The sequence below is a fragment of the Saccostrea cucullata genome, unplaced genomic scaffold (genome assembly GCF_032062105.1).
Source record: "Saccostrea cucullata isolate Sc308-1 unplaced genomic scaffold, CSIRO_AGI_Scuc_v1 ctg733, whole genome shotgun sequence".
Classification (NCBI taxonomy): domain Eukaryota; kingdom Metazoa; phylum Mollusca; class Bivalvia; order Ostreida; family Ostreidae; genus Saccostrea; species Saccostrea cuccullata.
The window spans coordinates 133138-144595 of record NW_026918312.1 but is presented as its reverse complement, the minus strand read 5'-3'; the positions used below and the strand labels follow the sequence as shown (position 1 = coordinate 144595).

The window sequence follows — 11458 nt, the reverse complement described above, 5'->3', positions numbered from 1 at the left end:
GAGGGGGTTATTATGCGTCGTACCTTCATGTCTATGACATTTTTTATACCAACTTAACACGAATTCGCGTTTTCAGGGGGGGGGGTGTAAGGTCCCTTTTAGTTGATTTAATTTAAACAATAAATATCTTTTGGTTGTTTTAGTTCGTGCATTAAATAACTTTAAAAATTTCAGAGGGGTGGTCCGGACCCCTCTCTCTAGGTCTAGGATGTAAAACAGGGGCCCGTTTTAAGACCAAATTTAATTCTTCATACAACTTTTAAATTAATTTTATATCGAAAATTGTGGTAAGATATTTTTACACAAACAAATTCAAAGATAATTATTTATTTTGCAAAATTTTACAATCATCTGAAGTTTTTTGGTCTTAGTCGTAAGTTCTTTTGTAAAACGGGCCCCAGATCTTATTTGTAAAAACAAAGAGATATAAATGCTTTCTAAATGGATGGTCCAAGGTCAGTTTTAGTTCGTTTAGTTTATACATTAACCCATGACTGTACAAATTTTAACCCCCCCCCCCCCCCCCCCCCGAAGATCCATGCATTTGAAACTTTATAACACACCGCGGTATTTTTCTTTTGGGGAAATTTTCAACTATAGAATATACTGGAAAATGTATATTTATTTTCAAAACATCTTTCTCTGCGAAAAGACAATTCTTTTTTTCTCTCTCTCTCTCTTCAAATGTTTTGTTGTCTTCGGGGGGGGGGGGGGGGGGGGGGGGGGGAAGATTAAAAGCAGAAAATAATCATTTTATTATACCTATTTCAAATAAGAAAACAAATTTTAAAAAATAAACTTTTGTACTTTATTAATCGCATATATTGAATATTACGTAAGATAAAACACATTGGTTATTAAATCAATTTAATTTTACAAGGATGACCCTCTTGAAAAAAAAAGAAAAATGTCCTGGATCCGCGCCTGTTTTTTTTTTTCTTCTCTTTTTTAGATTCATATGAATATCAATATAAATATGAAATTTATTCAAATATGTGTGGCAGTTAGCAGTAAGCAGCGGACAGTTGGCAGTAAGCAGTCAGCAGTTGGCAGTAAGCAGTTGGCTGTCGTATATGGCATTCCATAGACACCTGCTATTTCTTTAAGTGTTTTTCACTGGGGGGTGGGGAAACTTTTTTGTACATACTTAAGCAATAGGAGGGATTAGATAAGAATCAATTAGTATATCAGAGTCTTAAATAATATACTTTGCATAAGCATAAAAAAATTCTATATCAGTCTTTTTGAAACCTTTGAATTTTGCTTAATTAACTATGATTTATCCAATTTTGGAGCTTTTTACCTAATTCTGGGTAGAATCCACCCTTATGAAATTATTGACTCAATTTTGACTTAATTAATATCACTTTATTAACATTAAAGCACAAAAACAATTCATTGTACAAATATTTTATCTATTACAGTCACCAATATATCCAAATATCATCACCGGCCCAGACGTCATTCACTCCTTTGAATTGTGCTGGTAGCAGTAAGGTGTCATCATTTGAGATGGTCACAGTATCCAATACACTGAAGTCACAGGACTCAAATTTCATACATGTTCACAGGTAGGTGTATAGTCTTTGAAATTACCACAATTGACTAATTCTGGGACAGGTAAGTATGTAAGTATAGGAATGAGAGCACCAAATCCCCGGATGAACACATGGCTTTGTTTGTTATGGAACATTAAACAGAATACTGAATGGGTAGGCGTTACGCCATTGGCTGAAATCAGGTATTTAATTGTTTTCATTTTAAAGTAAAATTAATGACCTTTGAAATAAATGATAGGATGAGGGAATATTACAGAAACTATAGAAATGCCAGGTAAGATTTTAGGAGTGGGGGTTGATTTTTTATGCCGCGTGTTATTTACTGCGAATCTCTATAAGTTGAAAATAACTGCAATTTTGACCTATAAACGCCATGGGACCATATATTTTTTTCAGTATTTTTTGTTAGGGCTTAGAACAAAGTTTGAAATGATGCTAAAGATTTTTCTGAAATTGTCATAGTAAAGTACTGAGAAGGCCTAAGGTTTGTATGGAGTTCTATGGGAAAATAATTAGTGGTCTTTTCCCTATACAAGATGCTGTCTGATGGTGTAGTGTAGAATGTAGCGTAGAATGTTTTCCAAGTCAGCTTAAATGCAAAGGTTTGTTTTAAAATTTATCATAATGCAAAAATTTAATGCAGTTAAATTTATTGTATTCTTGAAAAATTGACTGTAACACAATTTTTTTTACACAATTACAAATTAATTTTTTTCCAATTTTTTTTCAGGGTCTCTGCCAAAATCTTTTGGGGATTTTTCCTCTGCTAGAGCATCCATGGATGCAATTGAAACAACCCAGGACATCCCAACACATATGGATAATCAGGCCATGGCCTACAGTATGTACAAAAGTTGCCATACTTTTAAAGCAGTAACTTGCGTGCCTCCAAATGGTGCACTTACATTTTGCTCCATGCTGTACCCAGGTTCTACTTCTGATGTAGCTATTGTACGTCACAGCCAAGTTTTACGAAAGTTCAAAGCTGGAGACCTTATTTTGGTGGTCAAAGGTTTCACCATTCATGACCAGTTGCCCCAGGGTGTCTGCTTAATTATAAAAGCTCTTTTATCAACACGAGGCCAGTTTACCATACAAGAAGCAGCACTGTGTTACAAGATTGCTAAAGCACTTATTCATGTGGAAAGAGCCAACGAGAGGATAAAGAATTACGAGATTCTCCGTTACATACCATCTACTTACAGACCAATCTCAACAAAAATATTTCAACTCTGTTCTTGTCTTGTAAACTTGCAAGCTCCACTTTTGAAAGAAATTACTTAAAGATACATGTACTTATTATAAATTTGCATTGGCGTGTGACAGTATACACTAAACAGTGAAGATATTCATACCAAAGTGCAAGGGATAAGCAAATTTTGATTTGTTATCAATGTCAATGGTTATATTTGTTAATTTTGTAGTATGTTGTAATACATGTACTTCAGAAAATGAAAATCCCTTTTGTTAGCATGGATTTATTACAAGAATGTTTGGCAATTCCATTCTTCATTTGACAATATAATTTGGAAGAGGGTTTACTTATAATTTTAAATCTCTAGTTTAAAGTATATTTACCTTTAAAGCACAACTCAACAAATTCATGTTTTCAACAATTTATCTATTAAGAAAGACAAAAATGTTACATTTTCACTTTGAGAATAACATCTTCAATTCATTAATAAAATGATTCTAAATTTTGATATTCTTTTTTTATGTAGTACATAGATTTTATTAATCATCATTGCTATTTAAAATAGTCTTATAAGCCAGAAGTTTTATGATGGATTGTGACATATCATGTCATACATTTATGAGACTTAGGAACATTCAACACATTTAACATGATTACCCATTTTCCATTGTTAGAAAATTCTAGAGGTACAAAACTAAGTGTCAAGAAGTTCAAACCAGAACTCAGTTTTCCATCAGTGCTGGAATGAAAATGTTAATGTAGAAATCTATCAGCTTTGGAACATTTGCTGTCCATTCAATGTCTTTTACTATTCTAATCACAATGCAGTCTACTCTTGTCCACACAATTAAGTCGCAGAATGTTTTGTTACATATGTGTAGCTGGCCTTGAATTTGATGATAGTATGGGTGACTGGTTTTCAGGCACAGGGTATCTTGTTTAAGATCTAAAAAAAAATCAAAAAACACTTAAGTTGTGTTATACCAGTACATATCCCCTCCTTTTTCAATATCTTCTTACCATATTGAACAGCTGCACTTGTAAATTAATACATGTTTTGAAATCATTTACTCACCAAGATTTTTAATTTCAAAGTACTGGACAATACAGATTTTTAATGTTATTTACCTATGAAAAATCCTTCAAATTTTGTGCCCCATCTGCTACTGTTGAAGACGATGCTGTATATGGACACTTCACCTCTACAATATCAGGAATGGCGTCTTTGGCTTCTGGAGTTTGATAAAATACACTGCATGTTGGTGGTCGAACAACTAAGCCATCATGTGAAGCTCCCAACACTCCGGATTCATGCAACCATATCCTTTTCAGAAAAAATTATAATACTACTGAATGCAAACAAACCATAATACAATTGATTTTGTAATGCAAACAAAGTCTAAGTAGAGCTTTTATAATCCTTCCACTTCAAAAAGCAAATTTTCTGGAATATGTTGGTAACTGAATATTTATGCCCCGCCATGAATATGGCCGGGGCATATAGTGTTTGTCATGTCCGTCTTCCGTCCTTCTGTCCTTCCATCCCACTTTGTGTTTAGCTCTGTTCAAAGCTAAGTTTCAAAGAAACTATCCAAGATATTTTCATCAAACTTCATATGCTGATAGATATTGATGAGAGCTATGCAACTGCAACATTTTTTGACCTTGACCTTTCCTTTGACCTTGACCTGACTTTTCTTAAATAGTGTTTAGCTCAGTTTTAAACATACCATTCAAGATGGTGTTATCAAACTTTACATGTTGATACAAACTTGCATAGATGATGCATCTAGAGATGAACACTACCGGACTTGCTTCGGATGCTGGATCTGACCTACATTTTCCAGATGAGTGACCAAATTAAAGTTTTTGGAGCAGGTCTATTCTTAAGGAACTATAAGCCCTACTTAGACCAAACTTGCTTGGATGATGCATCTAAGGATGGACACTACCAGACTTGCTTCGGATGCTGGATCTGACCTATATTTTCCAGATGAGTGACCAGGTTGAAGTTTTTGGAGCAGATTTATTCCTAAGGAACTATCAGCCCTACTTAGACCAAACTTGCATGGATGATGCATCTAGGGATGGACACTACCAGACTTGCTTCGGATGCTGGATCTGACTTACATTTTCATTCCCAAGTAACTATAAGCCCTACCTAAACCAAACTTGCATGGATGATGCAGCTAGGGATGGACACTACCAGACTTGCTTCGGATGCTGGATCTGACCTTTATTTTCATTCCCAAGTAACTATAAACCCTACCTGAACCAAACTTGCATGGATGATGCATCTAGGGATGGACACTACCAGACTTGCTTTGGATGCTGGACCTACATTTTTATTCCCAATTAACTATAAGCCCTGCCTGAACCAAACTGATCAAATTTTATACATGTACAAATTTCATGTTGCTTTACTAATATATCCTCGGCGGGGCATTCATGTCCTATGGACATATTTCTAGTTTTTTTTTTACAATTAGACTTCAGTAATTGATTTCTGTTTGTCACCAGGATAAGTCCTGTTATTTGTTTTGACACATTGAATGTTAACATGTCAGAGGTTGAATGAATGTTATTTTGTGCTGTATACCTGACTGCTCTACAGCTGCATCAAAGTCCTTTTCATACTTTCTCAAAGCATCATCTTCATGAGTGATACCCCATGCAACAGCCTTGATGGACTCCAGATTGTAAGCCGACATCAGCTGTTTCTTCAGTGACAATGTCAATCTGGAGAAGAAAATATGATTTTTGGTTATTAATCTTATATTTCCTGCATCTTTATGTACAAATATCTAGTCATTACAGTCGAACCTCATTATCTCAAACTCAATGAGACCAAGAAAAATGTTGGAAATATCCGTGGATTCAAGAATAATACATAAAGAGTTATCAAGAATAAAATGTCCCAGTCTTTTATAAATGGTTTGGACTTCAAAATTACTTTGACATATCCATGAAATATGAGATAATGGGTTTGAGATAACAAAGTTTGACTGTAATTTTAAAAGTCTTTTTCGCAAAAATTTAATCACACGTCTTACCGCCTTTGCTTAGAACTGAGAACTGCACCAAAGTTGGAAGCTGATATGCTTTATTTCCTTACAATCGACCACATTGGGTTGTTTCGTTGCCAATGCAGCTCTTTTAATGGATTCAGGGATAATGCATGCTGTAACCATACCATAGGGGTATCAGAATGAACATACTCTGGTGATGTTAACAGGTCTTCAATGAGAGGTACAGGTGGACCAGGTTCACATGGCTCTGGTTCAAGAATCCAATTCAATGCTGAAAAATTTCATTACTTGTGTCATTCTCAAAAATATCATCCATAATATCCATATCACATATACCAAGTATTTATATAAGAGTCCATACATTTCATTTTAGTGAACACTGTCATGGGTTTTTGTAATGTATGCATTACATATCAAATTTACAACTCACTTGCATATATTTGTTCAGAATTGTTCCTGTATATAATTTTGCACGTGGCATTCTTAGTGTGAAAATGCCATGTAAAAATTGGTGCAAATGTACAATTAATATTTACTTAATTATTAACAAGGTTTCATAATGACAGAGTATTTAAATAATAGAAGAATGATCTGATAATTCGCAAGAATATGAAACAAAATATTTTTTTTAATGCAATTGAATAATTTATTTTTCCTTTCAAAAATGTATGCTCATGTACAAAAATGCTATCATATTTATAATATTGTCTTTCCAATTATTCAAAGGTTGTTATTAATATTTATTACATAGTATGTTCAAAAATTGGGCAATATACATAGCCAACTATATTATACTCCTCATCTTTGTACATTTGTTTACAATTAAAATTAACAATCGGTCAGTAACAAAATAACAGTTTCATAATACTCGTAATATAAAAATCAAATCAAACTTAAATAACAACAATAGTAACACCAAAATCATAACTTCCTTCTTATAATTTACCAATAAACCTTTCAAGGTGCAAAAAACACTGGTCACTTTCATCAAAGGGTCAGTTTAAAGCACTTCAAATATGAAGCAAATTTTTTAACAACTGATTTATTTATATTTAATGATTGATCATTTTAAAAAAAAAAAAAAAAAAAACAAGAGGCCCATGGGCCACATCGCTCACCTGAGCACTGTGGCTAGGAAAAAGTAAAAATTGGTTTTTTATTGAAAAGTTTAAATCCAAAAGTAGTCCCTTGACCAATCATGGCTTTGCTTTTCTTGAGAAGGTTATTTTTAAAGAATTTTCCTATATATTTCTATATAAAATTTGATCATCCTTTGTGGCCCCGTCCTACCCCCGGGGGACATGATTTGAACAAACTTGAATCTACACTACCTAAGGATGCTTCCATATAAATATGATCAATCAGGGTTTTGCTGTTCTTGAGAAGAAGATTTTTAAAGATTTTTCCTTTATATTTCTATGTAAAACTTTGATCTTCCATTGTGGCCCCGCCCTACCCCGGGGGTTATGATTTGAACAAACTTGAATCGACACTACCTGAGGATGCTTCCATATAAATAGGATCAATTATGGCTTTGTCATTCTTGAGAAGAAGATTTTTAAAGAATTTTCTTATATATTTTTATGTTAAACTTTGGTCAGCCATTGTGGCTCCGCCCTACCCCCGGGGGTCATGATTTGAACAAATTTAAATCTACACTATCTGAGGATGTTTCTCCATAAGTTTCATTTTTCCTGGCACAGTGGTTCTTGAGAACAAGATTTTTAAAACATACCATCAAATTTTCATTAATTCCCAATTATCTCCCCTTGAATGAGGGTGTGGCCCTTTATTTGAACAAACTTGAATCCCCTTCACCCAAGGATGCTTTGTGGCAAGTTTGGTTGAAATTGGTCCATGGGTTCTAGAGAAGAAGTCGAAAATATGAAAAGTTTACAGACAGACAGATGGACAGACAGACAGACAAACAGCTAGATAGACAAAATGTGATCAGAAAAGAGCTAGAAATGAAACATTCCTCACCACAAAAGCCAGAAGAATATAGGGACCACCACCAGTAACATGTTTCTGGGAAGAACCAAACCATGCAGAGATAAATATCAATAGTCCTGAATCTTCGATGCAGGACCAAGTACGAGAATTGCTACAAACACTACTCCGGAGACTTACCTATTATCCTATGATGTAACGTACTTTGTCCACTGCAGCTGGTTCCCTCATAAGCTGGTAGCGAGGACAGTTCAGGATGTCCTGTCAACTTTATTCCTCAACTTCCTGTCTTGGACTGAAAAGCAATAAGTGGAAATCTTTAGTGTTGCCTAGTGACTTTGAATTAAAAAGAAAGTTGCAAGATTGTGAAGGGGGGGGGGGGGGGGTACTGATGCTGTGCATTTTAATTAAATGTACAAAATCTGTATTTCACAGTTTAATGCATTCATGTATTTTGTGAATTGTCTTAGGATTCATGTAATAATTGTTGCTATGTATTATTAAGCACTAAATCTATTCAACTGCATGTGTAAATGGGGAAAATGTGGATATGTAAATGATGTATAATTGCAATGTGTAAAATGTGACATTTTCTTATATGAGGGAGTCTGTTCATGTAATTTTTTTTTCATTAATTATTTTATTTATCTTGATAAAATTATTTCAATTAACAATATTGTTTTTCTTACCAGTCTGATGAACTCAACAAAGGTTACAGAGGTGAATGGTAGAAATATGGGTATTACAGGTGTCAAAACTCTTCGTTGATGACCAGACTGCATGCCGCACTGTAAAATCACCATTTTGGATCTTTAAAAGGGGAGGCTATACTCCCAAAATCAAAGAAATTGTCATAAAAATGAGTAACCTGATTTTCTTTAGGTCTCACACAAGGAAATAATTTCACTACTAGTATATGTTACTATATAGCTTTAATTAAATAAATTAATCAACTAGACTCTCAGCAGATAATTCATGAATGAGAAAAAAGATTAATGCTTACACAAAATTTGAGATCAGAAAAAATATACCCCTTATGCGGCTTTTAAACAAGAAAATTGAGACTAAACATACCTATACCCCGAAATACACATGGGCAAACAGCCAACACACCATCGAGGAAGTTACATCGATCATGCGTACCTAAAAAAAAAAAGAGTTCCCTTTGATTCAGTGGCACAATTCTGCTGATATGATATTCCTAGTGCATGAGTCCAAAATTAAAACTGTAGACCTACGTAAAGTTCCTGAAAATGAAAAAAGAAAAGAAATATTATTGTCTCTATATACATCATACATAGAACTACATTTGTTCATTTTAATTAGCTATCTCCTTGCATAAGACCTCTAAGGGTAATTTTATGCTATTTACCATGTGCACTGATTGCCATAAAACTAAAGAAAAAATACCAGCCTTACAAAGACACTTAACCATGACCTTTGACATACCTTACTAAGAATACCCTGGACAATTTGGTTTAACTTAAGACTTCTGAATTTTTAAATGCAGGTTTTGATAAATTAACCATTTAATATACTTATGAGCTCATAAAACTGTTCTTTAAAACTGTATGATAAAGAGTGTAAAAACTTTGAAACATGTTTGGAAAGTATTATCACACATGTGATATGGGATAAATTATCACCACAGAAAGATCAAAGAAAATCACTGCAGATATGCGACAATAATTCTTATCATTGTTTATTGTATGTCAAGTCTAGAATATGATAGGCCTATATCATTACAAATATTATTATTTTTAGCTGGGCACATTGCTCGTAGAGCAATGCTCAGCTATTGCGACGGTGAGCAACAGAAAATGCTGCTTCTTCACCGCCAAATTGAGTTTACGAGTAAAAGTATGGTACGTGCACCAGCCGCTGTTGAGAAAACAAAATCCATTCAACACCTTAAGAAATAGTAAATTGAATATTTTTATCATAATATTAAATTGTTTAATATTTTTTCCTGGCTCCTTTGACTAATATTTTACAAAGTAATTCAACGGGTGCAAAAGGTTTTCACCAGGTATCCCTGTCCGCATCATATTCTATAAACAATATAATTAAAATTAGATGTTAGATCCGCTCGCATACTCGCCACACTAACATCTAACAAGTCATCCCATTGAGGGTCACGTAAGAGGTTAAATTCGGAACGCCTCAAGATTTATTCGCTTCAACAATATATGATGATTTTGCCAGCTGCGATTTGATTAATTGATAGAATTTGACCTCTGACGTGACCCTCAACAGGATTTTGTTAGATGTTAGTGTAGCGAGTATGCAAGCGGATCTAACATCTAATTTGAATTAGATTGATTCTATAAATAAAGGTTGTACTATCAGGCTAACACAAATGCAGGGAATATCATTAATGACTTGATGCAAATCTCCCCGCTGAGAACACATCAGTGCAGAGACGTTTGACCTTAATCTTGCTGCATTGGTGTTTATTTAATTCTGTTTGTATATAAAACCGGATTACCCCGAAACGATACGTGATAAATGTTTTTCGCTGTTAATTTCTAGCTATATTTTATTTTATTTTTAAAACTATTTAATATTATACATGCCATTGAGATATTTTTGTGTGTATTACATATTCTCTAAACGTCTGAACGTGATTTTAAACTGTCACCACAGTCCTTGTTCATTATCCTGTAAATGAGCCCGGCTCAATACATTTACTATAAAAATAATTGGACAAATTTGTGAATGACAATATTCAATGATGCATAGCAATTAATCTTTTCCTGACATTCACCTTCTCCTAAAAATTTGTCGTGTTATTTATTTATTTATTGCAAAGTCGTCCCTGGACTAGTGCTACGGTCAATGCAGCTGCAATGGGCCATGCAATTTCGAACCCTGCGTGGTGAGAGTTTGTCCCGAGACACAGTTAGATTATTCTAACTAGCACCAATATAGAATAAATCATACCGATTAATCAACATCACTACAATATGAGGACGTAAAAATAGGATAAAACATCCTTTAGTCCAGCAATAAGCCACTCAATTGTTTTTGATGTACCTTCAAACAAATCAAATTAATGTTCTTGATTCTCACTTTTCACGTTATGACTGACTTAGTGCTTCTTGATACCAAAACAATTTTTCTATTACCTATAATTTTGACTTTAGGTTGAATTCGTCAATAATTTCATGCTTGCGAAGTTGTGTCAATGTGTGCATTACGACCGCTCCGGCTACTTTCGTTATTTCTAACCAATGAAAATTGTCCTTACTTTTCTGTTGCGTCATGCAATTTTATTGCACGCATCACTGAATTGTAGAACACACATCACAAGATTTCGAATATACATCACAAGATTATCGAACATACATCACAAGATTTCGAATATACATCACAAGATTATCGAACATACATCACAAGATTTCGAATATACATCACAAGATTTCGAACATACATCACAAGATTATAGAATATACATCACAAGATTTCGAATATACATCACAAGATATTGAATATACATCACAAGATTTTGAACATACATCACAAGATATTGAATATACATCACAAGATTATAGAATATACATCACAAGATTTCGAATATACATCACAAGATTATAGAATATACATCACAAGTTTTAGAATATACATCACAAGATATTGAATATACATCACAAGATTTTGAACATACATCACAAGATTTTGAATATACATCACAAGATTTCGAACATACATCACAAGATTTTGAA

General features: G+C 33.8%; 1 protein-coding gene and 1 long non-coding RNA gene across 3 annotated transcripts; one reads left to right on the top strand and one right to left on the bottom strand.

The window, feature by feature from the left end:
- The first annotated feature begins 1427 nt into the window (after window positions 1-1427).
- LOC134262970 (uncharacterized) lies at window positions 1428-3260 on the top strand. Its single transcript, XM_062745286.1, has 2 exons — window positions 1428-1571; window positions 2290-3260. The coding sequence occupies exons 1-2, from the start codon at window positions 1562-1564 to the stop codon at window positions 2841-2843; spliced, it is 564 nt and encodes a 187-aa protein (XP_062601270.1). The 5' UTR covers window positions 1428-1561; the 3' UTR covers window positions 2844-3260.
- LOC134262983 (uncharacterized) lies at window positions 3160-11178 on the bottom strand. Of its 2 annotated transcripts, none has more exons than XR_009991162.1 (8): window positions 10862-11178; window positions 8808-8980; window positions 8423-8521; window positions 7914-8028; window positions 5808-6054; window positions 5354-5493; window positions 3883-4078; window positions 3160-3700 (listed from the first exon to the last, which is right to left on the bottom strand). It is a non-coding gene; the product is annotated as an uncharacterized LOC134262983 (long non-coding RNA). The 2 variants fall into 2 exon arrangements; XR_009991164.1 differs by having other exon boundaries at window positions 8808-8876; window positions 10862-11174.
- Window positions 11179-11458: the final 280 nt, after the last annotated feature.